The sequence below is a fragment of the Capra hircus genome, chromosome 10, assembly GCF_001704415.2.
Source record: "Capra hircus breed San Clemente chromosome 10, ASM170441v1, whole genome shotgun sequence".
In the NCBI taxonomy this organism is placed as follows: domain Eukaryota; kingdom Metazoa; phylum Chordata; class Mammalia; order Artiodactyla; family Bovidae; genus Capra; species Capra hircus.
In genome coordinates this window covers 96,832,980-96,859,000 of record NC_030817.1, presented here as the reverse complement: position 1 = coordinate 96,859,000, position 26,021 = coordinate 96,832,980, and the positions used below count along the sequence as shown (strand labels likewise).

The 26,021-nt window shown below is 38.2% G+C and overlaps 1 protein-coding gene across 3 annotated transcripts in view; it reads right to left on the bottom strand.

The window, feature by feature from the left end:
- FEM1C (fem-1 homolog C) overlaps nt 223–26,021 on the bottom strand; it is a 28,012-nt gene continuing 2,213 nt past the window's right edge. For 2 of the 3 annotated variants that reach the window (XM_018053727.1, XM_018053728.1), the window contains one exon: nt 223–3,262. In XM_018053727.1, the coding sequence (XP_017909216.1) occupies nt 1,953–3,262 (1,310 nt within the window). In that variant the 3' untranslated portion in view covers nt 223–1,952. The remainder of the gene's footprint in view (nt 3,263–26,021) is intronic. The other variant, XM_018053726.1, reaches the window with a different exon arrangement.

Genomic DNA, 26,021 nt, shown 5'->3' with positions numbered 1-26,021 from the left:
ATTTCTCTAAATCACAAATTAGTCATAACATATGGTGGTAGTTCAAATATTTCATCAAATTTGCCCACAGTAAACAAGATATGCAAATCTATTCATCAAAAGTTTGGAGAGTAACCATTTATATCTAAACCACTTTTTTCAATGGTGAAATTAAATGTTCAGCCTAGTAAAATGAGTAAGGGTATCTTTTAAAAAATTAAACTTCAATTTTTTAACCAGAAAGTGAGTCTAAAGCTTTTTTATTTATTTATAATTCATTACAAGTTTTTTACTGAGTAAAGATGAAATAAACCTAACATGACTGTTTGCAATGACAACTCTTAATACCACTACATCCACCCTCAGAATAAAATGTCAACACAAAAATCCAAGTGATCCAGCTCATTAAACTCACAGGTAAACTGAGTTTTTCTGAAACCAATAAGGAGCTTTTTATTCAGAACAACTTTATTAAGACATTGGCAAGGCAAATACGCCATCATAAATTTTATTCTGAGTAACAATAAAGTGCTGAATGATAATTACCTGAACTTTTTTAGTACTTTTCACTTATTTTTTCTTAAGTTTAAAAGAGCCCTTTCTGTGGCATTAGCAAAGCTGTTAAAAAACAAAACAACAACAAAAAATAAAAAAGAAAGAAGGGAGGAAGCAAGGGGAAGAAAGGAAGAAAAAAAAAAGAAAGAGAAAAAAGTTAATTTTCAGTAAAGGAACAGGAAGCACTGCAATCTTTTGTGTTTAATTATGGTGACAAATAATTGAGACCAAAGTAATCCATGCAAGTTATCTTCAAAGGTATACTTAAGCTTGAAGAAAGAAAGAACACTGTTACTGACCTTTGATACTATGGCAGTAAATGGCATACTAAAATTCCTTAATTATCCTAGATGCCTAGGTCTGGCTTGGCAAGCATCATGCCACTGACATGCTTCAGCTCTTTTAGTAACTAAAAGTGATTTGCAGTTCAATTATTGAATATTTCAATGTGACCCATTAAGCTGTGTGATAAACTCTGAGGTTAAATTTAAGCAAATTCTCTACATTTAATCACATCATCGGCACAAGCAGGACAATGCTGGCGTAGCATGAAAGGTGGGTTACTTTGTGAAGAGTCTTCCTTTTACTGCATGATATATTAAGATGACAGACCTAAATCTCAACTGGGTTAATGAGTTAGAATAGATTTGCTTCCCAAATTTAGCACACAATAATTTCAGTGGATTAGAAAAAGAAATCTCAGATGTAAATAAAAAAACAACAAAAAAGCTCAAGCTCTGGTAGCTAACCTGTAGCTCTACAAATTGTCATGCTACAAGAGTACTTTCATAAAATGAACTTTGTAACATACTTAACAGTGTTTCAGAGTTGAAGCTGACCAATTGCTGCATAGAAATATGCTAACATACAACAGTCAAGTTGAAGCCCGTGCATAGAGAAGATAAAGCACTTATGGTAAACTGCAAATGGTAACAAGTCCATAAAGTTCGTACAACTTAACATGGGCCCATGAGGGGAGAAAAACTGCTCAGTAGAAATGGTTAAGTTAAAAATAAAGTGGAAACAGGAGAGAAGTTTGGAGAAAAGAGGGAAGAAGCAGAAAAAAAGACCTTCAATTGTATAAAATTCACAAATCAGAAAAGTATAAAGACACCACTGAAAAATGGTTAGTTAACTCTGTCCCAAAAACCCAACACAAACAAAACCAGAATGGATAAGCCTTTGGCAGACAATTTTAGAAACTGAATATGACATTTCATTTCTCAGTAATTCACAAACAATATATTATATGGTATATTTATATTAAATACTGGGAAACCAATCCTGTAAATTTGATGCTTACAATGCTTTAGCCAATGAGAGCACAATGGGATCAAGCTAAATGAATGCTGGTGTTATCACAACAGTGCTCATTTATGAAACAACTGTTACCAATTCGTGCTTTAACAGTCAAAATATCATCTGTGAAGTGAAACGAAGGTCTCTAGCTTTTCTGGGATGTGCCCTTTATAGTATATTCTATGATTCACTATGACACGGGCAGCAAGACACTGCAACGTGGTATGGTTTATAGGCTGGATCAAATTCTTAGCTATTTCCTTCTCGTCCAGCAAATCACTAGCAGTTTGTTTGTGCAAGTTTGTGGCATCAAAATGTGCACCTGATTTAATAAGGAGATTCATGATGTCTGGATGGTTGTTCAGAGCAGCAATATGGAGGGGACTGTTGTCATCAGAGTCTCTGACGTTCACATCAGCACCACATTCTATCAGTATTGCAGTAACTTGCAGAGATGGAAATTTACAAACAGGGTACCGCCCTACACAGGTAGTATTCTTGTCCACAGCCAGATGAAGAGGGCTGAAGTTATTCTTTCCCCTTGGATGCAGCTTAAGAAACCTGTATATAGTCTGCTTTTTGAAATGGTCCTGCTCTAGAGTACAAGGAACTTTTTCTAATAAGCAAATCAAGTGCAAAATGATGGAAAGAGCCTTATTTAACTGTAATGGGTCAGCTGGACACTGAGTTTGTTTGATAGCTCGCTCTATTTCAAGGACACTTTTGCACAGAATGCCCATAAGATCATCAAAGGTAACAGTGGTGCCCAGCAGGCCTTTAGCCCTATCCTGCAGCATGAAAGAGAACAGTTCTGCAAAAGATAATAGGCTGCTGGCGGTCATTGGGCTGAGAGGGTCCAAATTGTTCTGCTGCATATCCAAAGCATACTTCCATAGGTTGATGCATCGCTTGAAATTTCCGGAGTCTGCATAGACAGCACCTCTATATCTAATGTAGTAAGAGGTGTCAGGATGAGAAGGACCGAGAATGCGCTCTCTAATTAACAGTGCCTGCATTCTCATCTCATCAGGATCAGCAATAAGACCTTCCAGCTCTTCTGCACTGTTCACCTCCTTGGCGTAATCGTAAGCCATTATCAGTGTCTGCGGCACTGGCTTGCTAATGATGTTAGTCCTGTCACTGTACCTCATGTTCATTGCCTTTTTCCAGTACTTCAGAGCCCCAAGGAGGTCTCTTTTTTTGTCTACAAAGGTAGCTCCCAGGAGCTCCAGTGCATTGATCCGTTCTGTCTTGCTGGTCTGTGCATGGTGAGTCAGAAAATCCACAATGTTTGTGTGACCAGTCACACTTGCAGAGAGAAGGGGAGTCATTCCATAACCATCCTTTTCCATCTTGGCACAATACATAAGAAGCATCTTCATAATGTCCAAACTTCCAGACTCTGCACAATCATGCAATGCAGTATTACCTTAGAGAAGGAAAAAAGAAATAACATATTTTGAGGAACCAGGATACAATACATAAGTGTACTTTAAAATCTAAAGAAAAGTAGGCAGCTCCAAGCCACCCTCAATGAGACATACTTTAATTTGATTCCAAATAAGAAAAAAAGATCCCCAGCACCTAAAATTAATGTCTGACACACAGCAAGGGAAAAATAATATTGGTTAAGTTCTCTGAATAAATGAAATGACCAAATTAGGCATGAAAAGATTTTCAAAGTCACTAAATGAAATTCAAAATTAGTCCATGGCCCTTTTGGTATTTTTTGATAATGTTTTCAAGTGTATATTCTACAACTAAAAACTGATGAAATTAACCAGCTGTGCACTTTGCTGTCACATAGCTTTCTGAGTCAGAGTCCACATTTATAAACAAGAAATCTAGTCTATAAGTATCTAAGATTCTTCAATTTGCTTCTAGGAGTGAGAAGTTATTTTTTCAGTATTTCCAGATTGCCAAGTGAACTTCAGCTTTAGTCAAAAATATTGGTAACAAAGTACTTTCTTCAAAAAACTCCCATAAGAAAAACAAATCCACTGAAATCTAAAAAACATGTGGGTGGTTGAATATGAACTTTAAAAGGAGACATCTGAAGTGTCCTTTCATAATGCATTACTTCCCACTGTAATTTAATTTTCTTAAACATTCTTTTTAGATGTACTAAATGTTCTAATACTACCCGCTTCTTCCCACACATGGATTAAAACTGACAACAGGCACTGGCACACTAATAAAAAGCCCTGTATGGATGGAACATACTAAGACATAATAACTACTCAAGTTATTTTAGCTACCTACGTTTAATGATAAACATTCTACTTACGATCAAAACAGAAATTATCATGCAGGCCCTTGGTATTCACATAGTGTTTACAGAAAACTTCAACAGTGAGTCACTTTAGGCATGTGTGTGGAAAAGAGCTACCCTAGCTGGCTGAGACAGCTATCCTTAGAAAGACCTGCTTGCAAGGATGGTCCTTGGCTGGCATCTGGAATGCTGCCTGGTAAACAGTTCTAAGATCTAAGTTTCCCTAAATGATAAGGGTGAATTCATGCGGACTACCTGCTTTCCTTCCGGGAGGCTCAGCAGAGGATGCCTACATAACCAGCACCCAATCAAAACTCGGGCATTGAGCCTCTAATCAATCAAATGGGATTCCCTGGGCAGGAACATTACACGCTTACATTTACGTTGCTAGGAGAAGACTGTGCTCTGAATGACCTTTCACAAGAAGGACAGAGCATAAACAAGCCTGCACAAGAGTCCCCTGGACCCCACCTGTACCTTTCCTCTTACGATCCAGACTCATGTCCTTACTACATCATTGGAATAAATCTTAGCCATGAGTACGACTGCATGTTAACCCCAAACGTGGGGGTGGCCATGGGAACCCCAGGTGCAGGATATGTTCTAGAAAGTGGCTTAAATCTGAATCCTTCACATTACAAATCTACAACTAAAACTCAAAAAAAGCACAAGTTATAATAGGACTTTAATCTCTTCACAAACGTACCCTGCTTATTTGTCTTCTGTATCTACAGGGATTACATTGACAACATCTGTGTATTTATTCTGACTCAGCATTTCAGTGTCTGATAGAAGGTTTCTGCAATGTGTATAATAACCAAGCACTCAAGAGCCCAGAACTTCTGACTACTCCTGTTTATTTGCTCAAACTAGTTTCAATTAAACATGACTACTACTAAGTATATTTTTGAAAACGCTCTTGAATTAAGGATCCATAATACTTCCTTTTTTTCTAAGAAATAGTGTAATAAAGAGAAGGCTTAGATGGCATTCTTCTCCATTCACAGTAATAAAATCAAGAATAGAAATGCAGCAAATACATATATTTTGAATACACCATATGCTGAAAAAAATGGTTTTTGTTTTTAAGGACTAAGAGACTCACATCTAGTAACGGCAGCGGTAATAGTATCCCCTCTCACTAAGAACTAGAAGAGCTGAGAAGTGCATTTTAAAAAATCTGTATGACAGTAGGTAAGAGCTCATATGCAGACAACATCCAGGAGAATAAAAAAAATTAGTTAAGTCCAGAATTTGGGGAAATTTCCCCCAACGACCTCTACTGACTATGGAAGAGACAGCTGAAAAACTGAGCAGAGCTTCTGATCTTGTAGGGTTAGAGGCGAAAACTAAAGTCCAGAGCCCATTAAGAAATCCCACTACACTTCAGGGTACAGCTCTGTGGGGCTGCTCTCTAGGAGTTAAGATGAAGCACAAATAAACCCATCATCACAGGAACTGAAATGGAAATTAAAATCATCTTGATATGGAATTAAAGTAATCCAGGACTGCTGGCATATGTAATCAAAAGCCAGAAGCAAATACAAATACTACTTAGATGAAACAATTATCACACTAGGGTTCAAATTATTTATATACATATTCTTCATCTATAATGTGTGGTATCTAATCAAACATAATGGACAGAAGAGAAAATCAGGAGCCATAACACAAAAACCAAGAGAAATAAGAGCTAAGAGAAAAGCCCAACAGAGGACCTAGATAATACAGTTATCAAACACAAGACTTTGAAGTAATAATTATGCTTAGAATATTCAGAAGGATTTAAAGTTTTGAGAATTAGAAAACTGGAAACTAAAAAAAGAACATTCTAGAACTGAAAAACTCAATGGGTGGCTTTAAAAGCAGACTACACACAGTTGAATGGCAATCAGTGAACTAGAAAATAAGTCAGATGAAAATACACAGAAAGACGCATGAAAGTGAAAGGACGAAAAAGCAGGAGACTATAAGAGACAGAGGAATCGATGTCAGAAGGATTAACACACTTAAGGTCAGAATTCTAGAGGAAGAAAAAAGGCCAAGGCAAGGCAATATTTACAGAGATAAAGTCTGAGAATTTTCTGAAGTTGATCAACGATTAAGCCAGTTTTAAAAAGTTTTACAAACAAGAAGGCTAGATAAAAAAGAATCTTACACCGAGGCACACTACAGCAAAAGTGCTGAATACCAAGGACAAAGAGAAAAATCTTAAAACAAAACAACAGGTAGAAATGACCAGCAAAAGAACAGGTAGACTGATAGCAAAGTTCTAATCAGGAACAAAAGAAGCCCTAAAGCAGTAAAGGAAAATAAATGCCAACTGACTTGGGAGATATCTAAATAAATATTGACTTTAAACATTGAAACAGGGTTTGAGATGTGTATAGAAGAAAAATGCTTGATGGTAATAGCATACAAATAATGATGGTAATGAGTTAAAGTATTCTAAGATTTCTGCATTGCTTAGAAAAAGGTAAAATTAGTAATTTATGTTAGACTTTAATAAGTCAAAGTAGTACTATCTAGAAGAATCACTAAAATAATAGAGGGTATACATGCAGATAATTACTACACATCCTACAATACAGAAAAAAATTGAAAAAATGAAAACTAATCCAAATGACGATAGAAACAAAGACTACAAAATAGCCGGAAAAATAAAAATCAGTAAGTAGATTAAAACCTAAATACCTAAGTAGTTATATTAAATACAACAAACTAAATGTGCCACTAAAATACAAAAACTATCAGATTAAAAATACAAACACATAAAACTCAACTACATGCTGCTTACATGTGAAATACCTTAAATGTAAGAACAGGAAAAGGCTGATGTAAAATAATGAAAATATATATATATATCTTAGGCAAAAACTAACCATAAGAAAGCTATCTGATAGTAAAATATGAGATTAAGTAGACTTTAAAACAAAATGCATGTTTAGAGATAAAGAAACATTTTATAATATGAAATTCAAAACAACATAAAGATATAATTCTAAGCTTGTTTTCATCAAAAAACACAGCAAAATAAAGCAAAAATCAACAGAACTACAAAGAAAATCAGATAAATCCACTAATAATACATTTCAACACACCTTTCTCAGTATAGAAGACCAAAATCAGTAACGATACAGAAAATTAAATGAACACGATCAGTTCAGTTCAGTCGCTCAGTCGTATCTGACTCATTAAGACCCCATGAACTGCAGCACACCAGGCCTCCCTGTCCATCACCAACTCCCGGAGTTTATTCAAACTCATGTCCATTAAGTTGGTGATGCCATCTGTCATCCCCTTCTCCTCCCGCCTTCAATCTTTCCCAGCATCAGGGTCTTTCCAAATGAGTCAGTTCTTTGCATCAGGTAGCCAAAGTATTTTTAGGACCGATTTCCTTTAGGATGGACTTGGATCTCCTTGCAGTCCAAGGGACTCTCAAGACTCTTCTCCAACACCACAGGTCAAAAGCATCAATTCTTCAGCACTCAGCTTTCTTCACAGTCCAACTCTCACATCCATACATGACTACTGGAAAAACCATAGCTTTGCCTAGGTGGGCCTTTGTTGGCCCAGTAATGTCTCTGCTTTTTAATATGCTATCTAGGTTGGTCATAAGTTTTCTTCCAAGAAGCAAGCATCTTTTAATTTGATGGCTACAGTCACCATCTGCAGTGATTTCGGAGCCCAAAAAAATAAAGTCTGACACTGTTTCCACTGCTTCCCCATCTATTATGCCATGAAGTGATGGGACCAGATGCCATGATCTTCGTTTTCTGAATGTTGAGCTTTAAACCAATTTTTTCACTCTCCTCTTTCACTTTCAACAAGAGGTTCTTTAGTTCTTCACTTTCTGCCATAAGGGTGGTATCATCTGCATAGCTGAGGTTATTGTATTTCTCCCAGCAATCTTGATGCCAGCTTGTGTTTCATCCAATCCGGCATTTCTCATGATGTACTCTGCATAGAAGTTAAATAAGCAGGGTGACAATATACAGCTGTTATGTACTCCTTTCCTGATTTGGAACCAGTCTGTTGTTCCATGTCCAATTCTAACTGTTGCTTCCTGACCTGCATACATACAGATTTCTCAGGAGACAGGAAAGATGGCCTGGTATTCCCATCTCTTTAAGAATTTTCTACAATTTGTTGTGATCCACACAGTCAAAGGCTTTGGCATAGTCAATAAAGCAGAAATAGATGTTTTTCTGGAACTCTCTTGCTTTTTCCATGATTCAGCAGATGTTGGCAATTTGATCTCTGGTTCCTTTGCCTTTTCTAAATCCAGCTTGAACATCCGGAAGTTCATAGTTCACATACTGTTGAAGCCTGGCTTGGAGAATTTTGAGCATTACTTTGCAACTGTGTGAGATGAGTGCAATTGTGCGATAGTTTGAGCATTCTTTGGCATTGCCTTTCTTTGGGACTGGAATGAAAACCAACCCTTTCCAGTCCTGTGGCCACTGCTGAGTTTTCCAAATTTGCTGGCATATTGAGGGCAGCACTTTCACAGCATCATCTTTTAGGATTTGAAAGCTCAGCTGGAATTCCATCACTTCCACTAGCTTTGTTCATAGTGATGCTTCCTAAGGCACATTTGACTTTGCATAATGAACACTACAGAGTTTCATTTCTTTCTGGAAATGATACTTGGAGCACATATAAATATTGACTGCAGTCTAGGCCATAAAATGAGACTCACATAAATGTCTAGGGACTGAAACCACTGAATATGTTCTAAGTTCACAATACAAGTTATATTAAAAACAAATGGGACTTCCCTGGTGGTCCAGTGGTTAAGAATCCACCTGCCAATGCAGGGGGACACAGGTTCAACCCCTGGTCCAGGAAGATCCCACGAGCCACAAGGCAACTAAGCCTGTGCACCGCAGCTACTGAGCCTCTGCTTTAGAGCCTGGGAGCCACAACAGAAGAAGCTGATGCAGTGAGAAGCCCCTGCCCTAGAGTAGCCCCAGGGCACTAGAGTAGCCCCTGCTTGCCTCAACTAGAGAAAGCCTGTGTGCAGCAACAAAGACCCAGCACAGCCAAAAAAAAAACCCTAGAAAAATCTCCACATACTTGAAATTTAAAAATATACTTCTAAATAGCACATGGGTCAAAGGAGGAATCCCAAAGGATAGTAGAAAATATTTTTAGCTGGATGATATAAAAACATTAAATAAAAAATCCTATGGGATATGGCTAAAAGTATGCTTAAATGTACATTAGAAAAGAAAGGCTGTTTGAAAAAACAACTAAGTTTCCATCTCAAGAAGTTATACGGAAAAAAGTAAAGTAAGCCTAGAGAAACTAGAAGTGAATAATAAAATAAATGAAGAAAAAAGGTACCAGTGATTTTATTAACCATTGCCCTCTTATAATCTTATATTAGTAACTATGCAAAGTAGAGAAGATAAACTTGTCCTACAAACAGAAACCAGAGGAATTAGTATTAAAATAAAAATCCATGCCTCCCATTTGCCATTTCAATGTACTGCACATATCTAAGGTGGTATTTTAAATGCTAGTCATACTATACTTCTGTGAATAAGTTATTTCTAATAAAAATAAACCTCATAACAAAACTTCTACCAATCAAATTACTTTACAACTCAAAAGATTTTATGCTTCCTCTAAGGAAACAGCTGAAAATCTTTTAAGATTTCAAAATTCGACAGCATTGATTCTCAAATCATTATCTGTGAGAGGGTGAGAAAGCAACAAAGCAGAAATCTACAGTTTCAGAAGGCACGTTATGTGAAGTAAAGCTTAATCTTGGTAGTGGAAACACACATAAGAAGAAACACTACAGGAAATAGATTTTTGAAAAGAGAAATATTTCCCTACCCTACTTCTCCAGCTCCACTTCTCGTCACCTCCAGTATGAACGCTGCTCTGTGTGTCTAGCCCAGGAGCCAAAAAGTTGATCTACAAAGGACTACACAGTATTCAAGGTTTTGCAGGACATACAGTCTTTGTTGTAATCATTCAACTCTACCATATAACAAAAAGTATCCACAGGCAATTGGTTAAATTAACAGAATGGCTGTTACCCAACAAAACTTTATTTATGGACACTAAAATACAGCTTTTGTGTCCTGAAATATTATTCATTTTCTTCAACCACTAAAAAATACAAAAACCATATCTTAGCTCTCAGGCAATACAAAAGCAGGGGGTGGGCAGAATTTGACCTCTGGGGCAGTTTGCCAACACCTACTCTGACCCAAAAGACAACATCAATATCTGCTATACACAAGGCAGAGAAGCTGCTTAGCCTTCCCATCACTCGATCCTACGTTACCTCTTCCAGCCCCACAAACAGTCCTGCTTACTTCCACCTCCGTGCCTCTTAATTTTCCTGCAATATACTCCTCCTTCTTTACTGTTTAACTTTTCTGCCATGTTTCAACAGATTTTAGCTGTTCAAAGAGGCTTTCTTGGTTATACTATATTATCATTTTGAGAATGTCTGGCGAATGAATGTTTCACTCATCCTGATAAGTACTCATATAATACCTCGTGTAAGACATTACATAACATCCTGCTGCTGTTGCTTGGACTTATCTTTGTGACCCCATGGACTGTAGCCCCCCAGGCTCCTCTGTCCATGGGATCTTCCAGGCCAAGAATACTGCTGTGGGTTGACATTTCCTTCTCCAGAGGACCTTCCCAATCCAAGGATCAAACCCACATCTCCTGCACTGGCAGGTGGATTCTTGACCACTGAGCCACTGGAGAAGCCCACACAATATGTTGTTGTATTAGTTGTTCAGTTGTGTTCGACTTTGCAACAATGTAGGTTTGTAGCCTGCCAGGCTCCTCTGTCTATCGAATTCTCCAGGCAAGAATACTGGAATGGGTAGGCATTCCCTTCTCCAGGGGATCTTCCTGACCCGGGGATCGAACCCAAGTCTCCCATATTGAAAGCAGATTGTTTATTTTCTGGGCCACAAGGGAAGTAATATAATATGTTCTGGCCTCACAAATAGGTTTTCTGACCTAAATGGCTTAAAGTACACAGAGCCTGTATTTCCTTTAAATCCCAGATAGCAGTTAGCACAGTATCAAAGCTAAGGTAGATTCTTAAATTTTTAACACTAGATATCACAAAACATGATTTCAAATAAGGACAAAATAACTTTAAAAAGTAAAATCTTAGCAGGTGGATATAGTCTTTATTCTAACAAGTATACAAGCACCATACTTTCATGCCCCTGCCCTAGGAGCCCTAAAAAAATCTTCAACTTATAGCCCAGTTCATTACTTAAAAGTTTAGACAACAGGTTAAAAAAAAAAAATCCCACCAAAATCCAAAACAAAGGCCTAGTTTTATTTATTCATTTCTGGCTTCACTGGGTCTCCGTTGCTTTGCATGTGTGTTCTCTAGTTGCCACAAACAGGGGCCGCTCTTCACTGCAGCCTGCGGGCTTCCCCCAGCCCCGCTTCTCATTGCGGAGGACCGGCTCCAGGGTATACGCAGGCGGGCAGCTGCGGCACGCCGGCTCTGGAGCAGACTCAGAAGAGTGGTCACAGGGTTAACTGCTCTGCCTGTGAAACCTTCCTGGACCAGGGACTGAACCCATGCTCCCCGCACTCGCAAGCAGATCCTTATCCAGTGTGCTACCAGGGAAGTCCGAAAAGCGTAATTTTAAAGCAACTATGTCATGTCTCCAAGTCTTTTTAAATAGTATATCTTTATAAAGTTATAATCAGAAAATAGACAACTGTTTCCTGCTTTTCACCTACATCTGAGTCATTCTGTCATGTTCCGTGTACATATAGTCTACATGAACTATATAGATACTATCAATTTACATAAACACTTTGCTGATGGACATTTGCACTGCTTTAGAATTTTTACTATAAGACTAATGCCTAAAAAAACTCTAAGACTAATGCCTAAAAGACAGATAAGGGACCAGTGATTGCCAGAGGGTGGGCGCTGAGAGAATGCAAAAGGGCAATACAGGAGTTTTCCATTCCATCTGTATTGTAGTGGTGGTCAAATTACTGCTTATGTTCATCAAAACTTAGAGAACTATATACTAAAAAGGATGGATTTTATTGTACATGAAGTGTACTTTAATAAACAAATGACATAAAAATTAATCCCTACCTTAGAACCAGAAACGTGTGACAGCTTAAGAGACATCTTTAATTCATTTCCAAAGGAATCATAAAATCTTTCAAAACATTCTTTTGATTCTTTATAATTCAAAAGAATTATAAATTCCTTCAAAAGAATGCTTCTACGGTATTCCTTCTAGCACTGGAATTAACTGTAATTATATTACCTCTATACCTGGGTATCATGGCATCTGGTCCCATCACTTCATGGGAAATAGATGGAGAAACAGTGGAAACAGTGTCAGACTTTATTTTGGGGGGCTCCAAAATCACTGCAGATGGTGACTGCAGCCATGAAATTAAAAGACACTTACCCCTTGGAAGGAAAGTTATGACCAACCTAGACAGCATATTGAAAAGCAGAGACATTACTTTGCCAACAAAGGTCCATCTAGTCAAGGATATGGTTTTTCCAGTGGTCATGTATAGATGTGAGAGTTGGACTGTGAAGAAAGCTGAGCGCCAAAGAATTGATGCTTTTGAACTGTGGTGTTGGAGAAGACTCTTGAGAGTCCCTTGGACTGCAAGGAGATCCAACCAGTCCATCCTAAAGGAAATCAGTCCTAGGTGTTCATTGGAAGAACTGATGCTAAAGATGAAACTCCAGTACTCTGGCCACCTCATGCGAAGAGTTGACTCACTGGAAAAGACCCTGATGCTGGGAGGGATTGGGGGCAGGAGAAGGGGATGACGGAGGATGAGATGGCTGGATGGCATCACCGACTTGATGGACGTGAGTTTGAGTGAACTCCGGGAGTTGGTGATGGACAGGGAGGCCTGGCGTGCTGCGATTCATGGGGTCGCAAAGAATCAGACACTGAGTGACTGAACTGAACTAATACCTGGGTATCCAGAACATTTCCCCATGTCTGTTCACAAACTTTCTTTTCTTTCAGGACATGTATATTTATGTTCCCATTTCTGGGGTAAGTCTGAGTTTCAACATATAAGTACTTTATAAAATGATATATGTATATAATAGTCTGTTATATTTACTGCATATATTTTCCTTTGTTCTTTCATTCAAGAATTAGATACACTATGAATGCAAGGTCCTGTGGAAAAAATATAACAAGCTGAATTTAAAAATCAAGTTACCGTGGCCTTGTGAGTAGTCTGTGCTAAACGATATATGCCAAAGATCAGTAAGATCACATCTAACTCTTGCTAGGTAACTTCACTGATTTAAATGCATAATATCATTTGCCAGGTACTACTGAAGATTCAACTCAGGCATTTTCCCTGGGTTACATGCTTCTTAGAATCCACCTATCAATGCAGGGGACATGGGTTGGATCCTTGGTCTGCAAACTAAGATCCCTCATGACACGCCGCAGGGCAACTAAGCCCATGAGCCACAACTACCGAGCCCATGTGCCACAACTAGGGAGGAGCCTCCACCTGCCACAGTCAGAGAAAGTTCGTGGGCAGCAATGAGACCCAGCACAGCCAAAAGTTAATTAGTTAAAAATACCTATCTCCTCTAAAAAGTGAAATAAAGGGTATTTAGCATTGAAATTTAATGAATTTACCTTCAGCTAAAGAAAAAAGATTAAGAGTAGGTGACCCTTGAATAACTCGGGGATTAGGGACACCGACACTATGCAGTGGAAAATTCAAGTGTAGACAACTTACACTCAGCCCTTGGTATCCATGGTTCCTTATCCTCAGACAGTGTGTATTATAGTTATCACTGAAAATAATTCCTATATAGATGGGCCCCTGCAGCTCGAACCCATGTTGTTCAAGGGTCACCAGTACCTTATTATACAATTCTCAATGCCTGATTAAGAAAAGACAAATTTCTGAAAAAAAATAAAATTTCTGGTACTGAATTCATAATGGCAAATTTTTTATGATTTCTCAAAAGATGTGTCTATTATATGGACATTTCTATAAAATCAAACTGATGATACATAAAGTGTTAGAAGTTATTTCCAAAGAAAGTTAAAATAGTAATCATCCAAATACACTAGCTTTCAACTATATAATAACACAGAAACAGTGCTTTAAAATCATGAAGGAAGAAAACACAACCATGTTCACTGGGCTACTACAGAAATTGTATGGACCTAAAAGAAGCAGAAGATATTAAGAAGAGATGGCAAGAATACACAGAAGAACTGTACAAAAAAGATCTTCACAACCCAGATAATCACGATGGTGTGATCACTCATCTAGAGCCAGACATCCTGGAATGTGAAGTCAAGTGGGCCTTAGAAAGTATCACTACGAACAAAGCTAGTGGAGGTGATAGAATTCCAGTAGAGCTGTTTCAAATCTTGAAAGATGATGCTGTGAAAGTGCTGCACTCAATATGCCAGCAAATTTGGAAAACTCAGCAGTGGTCACAGGACTGGAAAAGCTCAGTTTTCATTCCAATCCCAAAGAAAGGCAATGCCAAAGAATGCTCAAACTACCACACAATTACACTCATCCCACATGCTAGTAAAGTAATGCTCAAAATTCTCCAAGCCAGGCTTCAGCAACACGTGAACCGTGAACTTCTGGATGTTCAAGCTGGTTTTGGAAAAGGCAGAGGAACCAGAGATCAAATTGCCAACATCCACTGGATCATGGAAAAAGCAAGAGTGTTCCAGAAAAACATCTATTTCTGCTTTATTGACTATGCCAAAGCCTTTGACTGTGTGGATCACAATAAACTGTGGAAAATTCTGAGAGAGATGGGAATACCAGACCACCTGACCTACCTCTTGAGAAATCTGTATGTAGGTCAGGAAGCCACAGTTAGAACTGGACATGGAACAACAGACTGGTTCCAAATAGGAAAAGGAGTATGTCAAGGCTGTATATTGTCACCCTGCTTATTTCACTTACATGCAGAGTACATAATGAAAAACGCTGGGCTGGAAGAAGCACAAGCTGGAATCAAGATTGCCTGGCTGGAATCAAGATTGCCGGGAGAAATATCAATAACCTCAGATATGCAGATGACACCACCCTTATGGCAGAAAGTGAAGAGAAACTAAAAAGCCTATTGATGAAAGTGAAAGAGGAGAATGAAAAAGTTGGCTTAAAGCTCAACATTCAGAAAATGAAGATCATGGCATCTGGTCCCATCACTTCATGGGAAATAGATGGGGAAACAGTGGAAACAGTGTCAGACTTTATTTTGGGGGGCTCCAAAATCACTGCAGATGGTGACTGCAGCCATGAAATTAAAAGACGCTTACTCCTTGGAAGAAAAGTTATGACCAACCTAGATAGTATATTCAAAAGCACAGACATTACTTTGCTGACTAAGGTCCATCTAGTCAAGGCTATGGTTTTTCCAGTAGTCATGTATGGATGTGAGAGTTGGATTGTGAAGAAGGCTGAGCGATGAAGTATTGATGCTTTTGAACTGTGGTGTTGGAGAAGACTCTTGAGAGTCCCTTGGACTGCAAGGAGATCCAACCAGTCCACCCTGAAGGAGATCAGCCCTGGGTGTTCTTTGGAAAGAATGATGCTAAAGCTGAAACTCCAGTACTTTGGCCACCTCATGCGAAGAGTTAGTTGACTCATTGGAAAAGACTCTGATGCTGGGAGGGATTGGGGGCAGAAGGAGAAGGGGACGACAGAGGATGAGATGGCTGGATGGCATCACTGACTCGATGGATGTGAGTTTGAGTGAACTCCGGGAGTTGATGATGGACAGGGAGGCCTGGAGTGCTGCGATTCATGGGGTCGCAAAGAGTCGGACACGACTGAGTGACTGAACTGAACTGAACTATGGGAAGGAGACTGTGGGAAGTGCTCACACATTAAAGTATGATGGTATTCGTCAAGAAGACTCATGTGAATTGCCAATCCTAAATGATGATAACTTTAAAGAGACTCGTAATTTTTGATAGCAGGCTCAAAAGAGATAGGAATTTATGCTCAGTTGTCAAAAGTACCTAACGGTGGAGTCAAGATTTTTCTAAAATTAATAATCCAAAAACATACTAGTATTCTGAGTAAGGATTAGTCTGGGCCCGAAGAGTTCCCTTGCTCCAAACCAGATGTTCAGGGATTGATTAAACAATAAATAAGTGATTGTCACCAACCACTTAAATTATACAAGAACTTCAACACAGCATTATAAATATCTCAATTTGGGTAAAACTACTTAAGATTCACTAGGATCAAGTTTTCAAAGTACTCCCAAGTAACAAACAGAATTTATCTTTTTAATGAAATGAAAAAGTCTTCATAAAAGCTATAAAATATTTAACAAGTGCAAAATGTCCATTATAATTTAAACTGCTTTTTCTAACAATATCAATTTAACAGATTCCGCTTTTCTTAAAAGTCTTCACAGGGTTCAAACTTTGTGTATGTCTTTCGTATAAGTCAAATAATGTTGTGCTTCTCAAACTTTAAAGTGAAAAACTCCAGAGATCACAGCAAAATACAGATTCTGATGCAGGTGAGCCAAGATGGGGCCAAGTGATGACTATACTCCTGGTCTTCGCTACTTCGAGCAGAAAGGAAATAGAAAAAGAATATTCATTTTCTTGTTTGCTACATAGATATTTGCCATATAGCTAACATGTCCAGTAACTATATCAAGTGTTAAGCATAGAAGTTTAAAACAGATCTGTTTTATATCATACAGAAATGAAAATTCTCCATTCCTCTTTATTCTAAATTTAAATTTTATATGCCACAGCAATAGGGTGGGTCTACTAGATTATAGTTTGATCCACAGAAAGTTTTTATCCATGTAGTAAAAGGTATCAGTAAACCCTGCAGACTATTTTAGACTATTCTTAGCAATTTTCTTAAGTCAAATTGAAGTGATCCAAAGTCAGATTTTAAAAAAAATTAATTTGTAAAAGAAAATCCAAGTTGCTCTAGACAATACCATCAAAAGAGTGAAAATCCACAGACAGGAGAAAGTATTTGTAAATCATATATCTGGTAAAGACTTGTACTCAGAATATATAAATTACTCTTCAGTTGCTCAGTCGTGTTCCACTCTTTGCAACCCCAGGGACTGCAGCATGCCAGGCTTCCCTGTCCATCACCAACTCCCTGAGCTTATTCAAATTCATGTCATGAAGTTGGTGATGCCAACTCCATTGATGATGCCAACTCATGTCCATCGAGTTGGTGATGTTACAACTCCAACAAGAGTTGTAAATTACTCTTACAACTCAGTAATAAAAAGATAAGTTACCCAATTTTAAAACATGCAAATGATAAGAAGACATTTCTCTAAAGAAGATATATACAAATGACCAATAAGCACATGAGAAGATGCTCAACATCATTAACCACTGGAGAAAAAGAAATCAAAACCACAATGAGACACCATTTCACAGCCACTAAGAAAACTATGTTAAAAAAGAAGGGGGACTTCCCTGGTGGTCCATTGGTTAAGAATCTGCCTGCCAATGCAGGGGACATGGGTTCAATCCCTGCTTCAGGAAGATTTCACATGCAGCAGAGCAACAGATCTCATGAGCTGCAACTACTGAAACCCGTGCACCCTAGAGCCTGAGCTCCGCAACGAGAGGAGCTGCTGCGATGAGAAGGCCTCGCACTGTAACTAGAGTAGCTCCTACCTGCCAAGACGAAAGCAGGCTCGTGGGCAACAACAAAGGCCCAGTGCAACCAAAAATAAATAAAGACTTATCATTTTAAAAAAGGGTCATAACATGTTTGTAAAGGTGTGGAAAAATTAGATCCCTTCTTCAATGTTGATAGGAATGCAGCGACTTTGAAAGACCCAGTTTGGCAGTTTCTTAAAAATATAGTTACCATATGACCCCAAAATTCTATTCCTACATATATGCCTGAGGGAAATGAAAAATATACATCCACAGAAGAATTCGGGCGCAAATATTCATGGCAGCATTACTGATGATAGCAAACAAGTGGAAACAACCCGAACGCCCATTAAGTGATGGAAGGATGAAGGCAGCGCATGTGCAGAACGGGCTACTCAGCAAGAAAAAGCACTGACGCTGCAAAACGGACGTCTTGAAAACACTACGCTAAGTGAAAGCTGCAAAAGACTACATAGTATGATTCCACTTATCAGAAATGTGCAGAGCAGCCAAATTTACAAAGACAGAAGTATCAGTGGTTGCCTAAGACAGAGGATGAGATGGCTGGATGGCATCACTGACTCGATGGACATGAGTCTGAGTGAACTCGAAGACGACTGCACCTGGGGGTGAAGATGGAGTGAAGGGGAGAATGGGAGTGATTATTAATGGGTAAGGGGTCTTGGGGGGGAAGGGGGATGAGAAACCAATTGTGATGGTTGTACAAATCTATGACCATCCTAAAAATCAGTGATTGTGCACCCTTTAAATGGGTGAACGGTATGTGAGTTATGTGTCAAAGCTGTTTTAAAACCAAAGTGTGTTTTTAGTAAAGTATAAGTTTCGACTGATAAAAGCAGCAATTAAAGGCTCTTTTATTGTAATAGATTCCTCTGGAAATGCACAAAAACAGTTCTCATCCTTCCTCTTTAGCCTACTGTGCTTGGCATCCATTTTTCAACCCTGCAGCTGGGGCTAAGCTGAATCTTTAAGAGAGGTCTACTGATGAAGACTGGGAGGGAGGTGTGCAGTTCAACTGCACAAAAATACTGATTTCAAGCATTTTATTCCTGTATTTGTTCCTGGTATTAGCTATTTATACCAATAGCTAATTGGTAAGGAGACATGAATTTGATCCCTGGTTTGGGAAAATCCCCTGGAGAAGAAAATGGCAACCCACTTCAGTATTCTTGCCTGGGAAATTCCATGGACAGAGGAGCCTGGCGGGCTGCATTTCATGGGGTCACAAAGGAATCAGATATGACTTAGCAACTAATCAACAACAGCAACATGTGTTAAGGGAGAGGTGGGAAGGGGGTAGAGAGGAACCCTTTAGGATATTAAAGGAGCACAGCTCCCAGCCTCATCTCCAGGGACAGAGGAACACAATGGATAGCCTACTACTGCACTCAACACCATCTACAGCTTAGCCCCACTGGGATGCCTCGTCTCCCTGAGGACACAGAGGAAGTGTGCCAGGGGATTCGGGAAGGAAAGGAATGAACAAGAAACAGCTTGGGAGTAACCTGGTCTGTGACTGAAATGTTACTGAATTTGGGATTTCCCTGGTGGTCCGGCGGTTAAGACTCCTTGGGTACAATCCTTGGTCGGGGAACTAAGATCTCACATGCCGTGTGGTGTGGCCAAAAAAAAAATTAACAAATTCAACTATTAAATATTATTATTAAATCAAAATAAATGCAGAATGTTACAAGTAGAAAATTTTAAATCCCTCTCTTTTACTCTTCTCTGCTAGCAGGTATATTTTGAGGTAACGAAGAGCTAAGCTAGAGTTCTCAAAGAGAAAAGAGAATTTCAGCTTCCAACACTCTTAAGTCCTGAGTGGAGTAGAGTGAAAGTCGCTGAGTCATGTCCGACTCCTTGGGACCCCAGGGACTATGCCGTCCATGGAATTCTCCAGGCCAGAATAGTGGACTGGGTAGCCTGTCCCTTCTCCAGGGGATCTTTCCAACCCAGGAATCAAACTGGGGTCTCCGGCATTGCAGGCAGATTCTTTACCAACTGATCCATCAGGATTTAAGTCCTGAAGTATACAAATAACCTATTTACATGGCAAGTCATTATCTTTGTCCATTACCTTATTTCCAACCATTCTTAATTTACAGTGGAGATTTTCTTTTATGCATTCTTTTTGGATTTACAGTGGGTAACCAAAAAAAAAAAAAAAAAGGATCTTTAAAAAAAATCATCTTGATTGAAATACATCTATACATAAAACTGCCTATACTGTGGGAGAGAAAGAATGCCTGGGGTTTGCTTTAAACTACTGTAGATAACAAAATAAGTGGATGAAGGAAATGTATTTTTTAACGCACACTGGCAAATGTGGATAAATGTTGAAGCAAGATGGTAAGTACACAGCAGTTTAAAGTATTCTTCTCTCTACTTTCTCCACTTGCACCTAAGTTAGAAAATGTCCATAATAAACAGGCAAATAAACTGCCTGAACTAGCTCTCTCTCAAATCCTTTTAAAGCTATTAAGGTTGGTGCGAAAATAACTGCAGTTGAACTTTGCCACTTGATACTGGAATACATTCTTAAATAAATGTGGTTATGTTATACATCATTTTAATGTGCATTTCTCACTTAATGTTTTTTGCTAATGACTTATTGTGAAGTTGCTCAGTCATGTCCGATTCTTTGCAACCCCACGGACTGTAGCCTGCCAGGCTCCTCCATCCATGGGATTTTCCAGCCAAGAATACTGGAGTGGGTTGCCATATCCTTCTCCAGAGGATCTTCCCCACCCAGGGATCGAACCTGGGTATCTCGCTTTGTAGGCAGACGCTTTTACCATCTGAGCCACCAGGGAAGTATTTTAGAGTTAGGGAAGTGATGTTAGAGAAAAAGCAATTTCAAGAAATCTTATTTGAGTTCAATATGGGTCATAAAGCCATGGAGACAACTCGCAACATCCAACAATGCATTTGGCCCAGGAACTGCTACTGAATGTACAGTGCAGTGGTGGTTCAAGAAATTTTGCAAAGGAGATGAGAGCCTTGAGGATGAGGAGCGTAGTGGCTGGCCACTGAAGTTGACAATGACCAACTGAGAGGATCATCAAAGCTGATCCTCTTAAAACTACACGAGAAGTTACCGAAGTCAGTGTTGGCCCTTCTATGGTCTATTCGGCATTAGAAGCAAACTGGAAAGATGAAAAAGCTCGATAAGTAGATACCTTATGAGCTGACCAAAAATCACAAACGCTGTATTTTCAAGTGTCGTCTTCTCTTAATCTACGCAACAACAATGAACCATTTCTCGACTGGACTGTGACATGCAGTGAAAAGTGGATACTGTAAGAAACTAGTGACGGCCAGACTCGTGGCTGGACCAAGAAGCTCCAAAGCACTTCCCAAATCCAAACTTGCACCCAAAAGAGTCACGGTCACTGTTTGCTGGCTTGCTGCCTGTCTGACCCGTACAGCTTTTTGAATCCTGGCGACACCGTTACATCTGAGAGGTATGCTCAGCAAATCGAGGAGATGCACAGAAAACTGTGATGACTGCAGCTGGCACTGGTCGACAGAATGGGCCCAATTCCTCTCCACAGCAACGCCCAACAGCATGTCACACAACCATGCTTCAAAAGTTGAACAAACTGGGCTACGAAGTTTTGCCTCATCTGCCATATTCACCTGACCTCTCACCAACTGACTACCATGTCTTCAAGCATCTCCACAACTTTTTGCAGGAAAAATGCTTCCACAAGCAGGAGGCAGAAAGTGCTTTCCAAGAGTTCACTGAATCCTGAAGCACAAATTTTTATGCTACAGGAATAAACAAACTCGTTGGCAAACATGTGTTGACTGTAATGGTTCCTATTTTGATTAATAACGGTGTGTTTGAGCCTAGTTATAATGATTCAAAATTTATGGTCTGAAGCCAAAGTTACTTTTTCACCAACCTAGTGTCTATACTTACGAGCCTATGTGAGTTTGTTTTCTGAACTGCTCTAGAGCTCCACCTGTACCACTTATTTTTCACAATCACCATCCCAATGTCTTCATGTATGTATTTCTGTACTAAAATGACTAGAAAACACAGTCCTTGCCATCAAAGAGCTCATACTCTTTCCTCTCTTAAATGCAACACATTCATTCAACAAGCTTACTGACCAAATGTCCACTGTGGTCGGGATTTCTCTAACACATGCACACAAACACCAGGTCTCTAACCTCAAAGAGCTCACAATGTAACAGAATTAGAATGTTGTAAGATAGGGTTCTCTTAAAAAAAAAACAAAACTCAGTCGTTCCTTACTGAACACATCCACCGGCTTACCACTGCATAAAGAATAAAATCAAAGTCCTTTACCAGGAAATCAATGTCCTGTAAAATTTAGCCCTGAGTGCCCACTGGTCAAAATATGTCTACTTTCCCATTTCTGTACCCTCCAAGCATATTTCTCAATGTGCCTTTCCTGACGTCATTCCTTAAGGCTTAAAAACTGTATCAGATCCCTTCTGCAGATCTGAACTCAGCAATCCTTTTAAAGCCCAGTTAACTTCTCCATGAAGCCTTTCCAGTTACTCTTCCAAAATTCTACAGAATGAATTTATACTATTCCTTTAACAGCAAACACATGTGATGTGCTCTATCTTTTCAAAGCCTCCACAACACCTTGACACAATACCTTGCCAACAGAAAATGTACAGGAATTATCTGATTACCAATTTATCCTGGATAATTAAAAGTGATCGACCCATGCCTAAGGATAGTATGTCCTCTGGGGCCAGTCTCCCCAATTCCAACTCAGAGCCATTCTATAGGTCTCTAGCACTCAATCACTTTCAGCTGCTCAATTTCCAGCTGAATTAAGGACTTAAGCTTTTCATAGATCTGCAAAGTCCTACTCTAAGCCTTTTGTTTGTTTTTGGCATTTGAAAACAAACAAAAAAATCCTCAAGAACAGAACAAAAAAACAAAAACAAAAAACTCAAATAAAAAAGGACCAATTAAAGTCAAAAAGTCAAAAATGACTATCACTATGAAATACTGAGATAAATATGGATGGCTGTAAGATGGGTTTGTCTAATTACTTCTCATTTAGGGACTCTGTTTAAATAGCAACCAACTTTCCTGTCTCAAAAATCAATTGCTATGTTAAATGGAGAAGCACATAAAATATCTGTTTTTCTCCTCTTTCTAAATGCCATGGGAACCCACTGCCCCCTCAGATAATGAGTTAGTTGGGGATCAAGTATTTCCAAAAATCTAAGACAAGAAAACACTACTGCTGCACTTACCATATTGTGGTTTAAGTATCTGCTTATGAACTGTCTCTCCAATCAAACCATGAGCTCCTCAAGAGCAGGGAATCAAGGACTGAATCTTGTCTTACTCATCTTGTAAGCTGGTGGTTTCGCTATGTCCAACTCTTGTGACCCCACGGACTGTAGCCCACCAGGCTCCTCTGTCCATGGGATTTTTCAGGTAAGAATACTGGAGTGTGTTGTCATTTCCTTCCTAACAGCCTGGCACACTCAAGGAATTCAATAAATACTCTCAATTAATGAATGAATTCCACCTTTAGGTTAAAACATGTTCAAAATGCCAACAGCCTGTTAAAAAGTAATGGAAAGAGGTTAACTAATATATTCAAATGCCAACCGCCTGTTAAAAAGTAATGGAAGGTAGAAGTCACATGAATTTTACATTTTAGCAGACCAAGCATAATCTACTGGCATTTTCTTTCTTCAGAACCATTTCCAACAGCTGACATATAAAATAAAATTTCCTAAGAAATTATTCAATTTTACCCCTAGTCTTATCAGTTTTTCCCATTTTTTGGATGAGGATAAAAAATGTGGGGGGCAAAAATCCTTTCTTGATGCTCTACCAGATCCTTCTGCAGTGCTCCTGCCTCAGTTTCAACTGGTTCCTGTTTTTCTATTACCCCAAACCCAGAAAATTAAAAAATGAAAAAAATCTGAATAGTAGATGAGAGAGTAATTATCAAAGAATGGAAGCTTCAGGATCAGAGTGGGGGAGGTACAAATGTACTTTAATCTGCTCCCAACATTCATTAAATAAGACTCACTGTCAAATTTAAAGGCACCATACAAAAATTCAAATACTGCACACAGTGATATATTATATATACGTATAATAATACATATGTTTGTTTGTATATATATGTATATAAAATTGAAGCTACATAAAACAATTTTTGGTATTAAAAAATTACATGTACCTTTAAAAAAAAGTATATTAAAAAAAAAAACTCTCGAATTAGCCAAGAGACAGCATATACATCCTCAAGTACAAAACTGTATGACGACTGTGTTTAAAGGAACAGTTTTCTTAAATACCAAAGGTAATCAAGTTAAATATTGTTCAGTTTACTAAGGAAAAATGCTCACTAAAATATGGGCTATTTACAGTACAGTTCTCCCAAATATTATACCTTTAGAAGCATAAAAAATTTAGAAAAAACAGAAGGGAAATAGTACCAGTACTCATCCCTCCAATGCCATGAGTTTAAAACATGCTCCAAATTGATTTAAATACATGAGTTTACCAACAGTCTGTACATCATTAGGTTGATGAATAAAAAGCTGAAACAAACTAAAAACTCAACAAGCCTAACATGCAGCCATTTCTTTTAACCCTTTCTATTCTAGGTATGACTTCAAAGCATTCCCAATACTAACATGGCCAATTAAGCAGTAATTTGTTCTTTCAAAACAATCATTATTTAAAAGAATGGTGACTGTTTCAGGGAAAAAAAAGTCATGCTGTCCTTTGACTCAATACCTACCTCAAAGATAATCAGAAACAATGAATCTACAAGAATGTTTACAGAAACATTTCTTATAGTGAGAAGCCAGAAGCAAAGCAATGTAAAACTTCATTAGCAGAAGAGTAAGCAGCTATTGAAATTAAACAGCTATAATTAATGCCATTAAGGATAACATTTATTAAGCTAAAAAATAGGTACAGAAGAGCGCATAAAATAAAATTGCATACATACATCTAAATGCAAAATTCAGTATCTTTAGGAGGATTATCTCTAAGTGCTGGAATTTTATGAGATTTTTATATTTGGTTGGGAAAAAAATTTATTAAAAAAATCACAATGAGACTGTATCATTTTTGTGACGAATCTTTTTTTAAAAGATTATACTAACTTCAGTAAATATATCCAGTAACTTTGTAGAGACCAGTAATTTTGAGGTTTAGCTGCTCTGAGAGGCAGTCACTAACACAATGACAAATAAGCATTCACTTTAATTCAGCAAATCCACTTATAGGTATTTACAATAGAGCTGTCTTCACAGAAGTGTGCAAAGACACACATTTGTTCAAGAACATTCACAGCAGCACTGTTTATTCTGGATGTGACCTAACTGCCTATCAACAGGGACTAGATAAATTATGCACACGCATACAATGAAATACTGTGTAGCCATGAAACAGAATGAGGCAGTTATGTGTGTTGGAGTCGAATGATATCCAAGATAAATTAAAAAAAGAAAAGAACAGTATATATCAAGTAACAAAGAAGGAAGAGGGAGAGATATACAGACAAATATACTTTTATTTGCATAGACTATCTTGAGGACACACCAAACACTGTAAATAGTGGTTGGAGATCTAGAAATGAGAGGTAGTAAGACTGATTTTTCATAGCAAACACTATAAACCAATTTGTATTGTATGATTCTTTTTTATCATGTATGTATGCTCCTTTAAATTTTATAGTTTTTTAATATTAGACAGTGAAACTTTCTATAAACAAACATATGCAAGGAAAATAACATTAAGCATCAATATTATACTATCATAGCAGTTGTTTTTAACAGTTAAAAAAACATCCTAAAAAAGTATATACAACCATAAACTTGAGCTCCTCTTTTGGACAAAGATATTTACACTGTTGCTAGTCAACAAATCCACATCTGCTTAACCTAGTCCTTGTTTTGCTCTCAGCACTGAAGCAGTTTTAAAAAATCTGCCTTCCCTCTTGCTATTATTTAATAAAAGGATTTTCTACTGGCCACACAATAAGTAGGGAATAAGGAAACAGATTTTCTTCTTTTCAGTGATATTAATCCTTCCAAGTCAGTATGGCCTGGTCTTCCCTGATGGAATAACAAATGAAATGCCTACCTAAAATAAACAGAACGATGACTCACTAAATATAGTAGTTTCTACTCCAAGGGTGTTCTAAAAAAATAAAACCTAGAATAATGTATCACATCAAAGTATATTCTGAAGTACA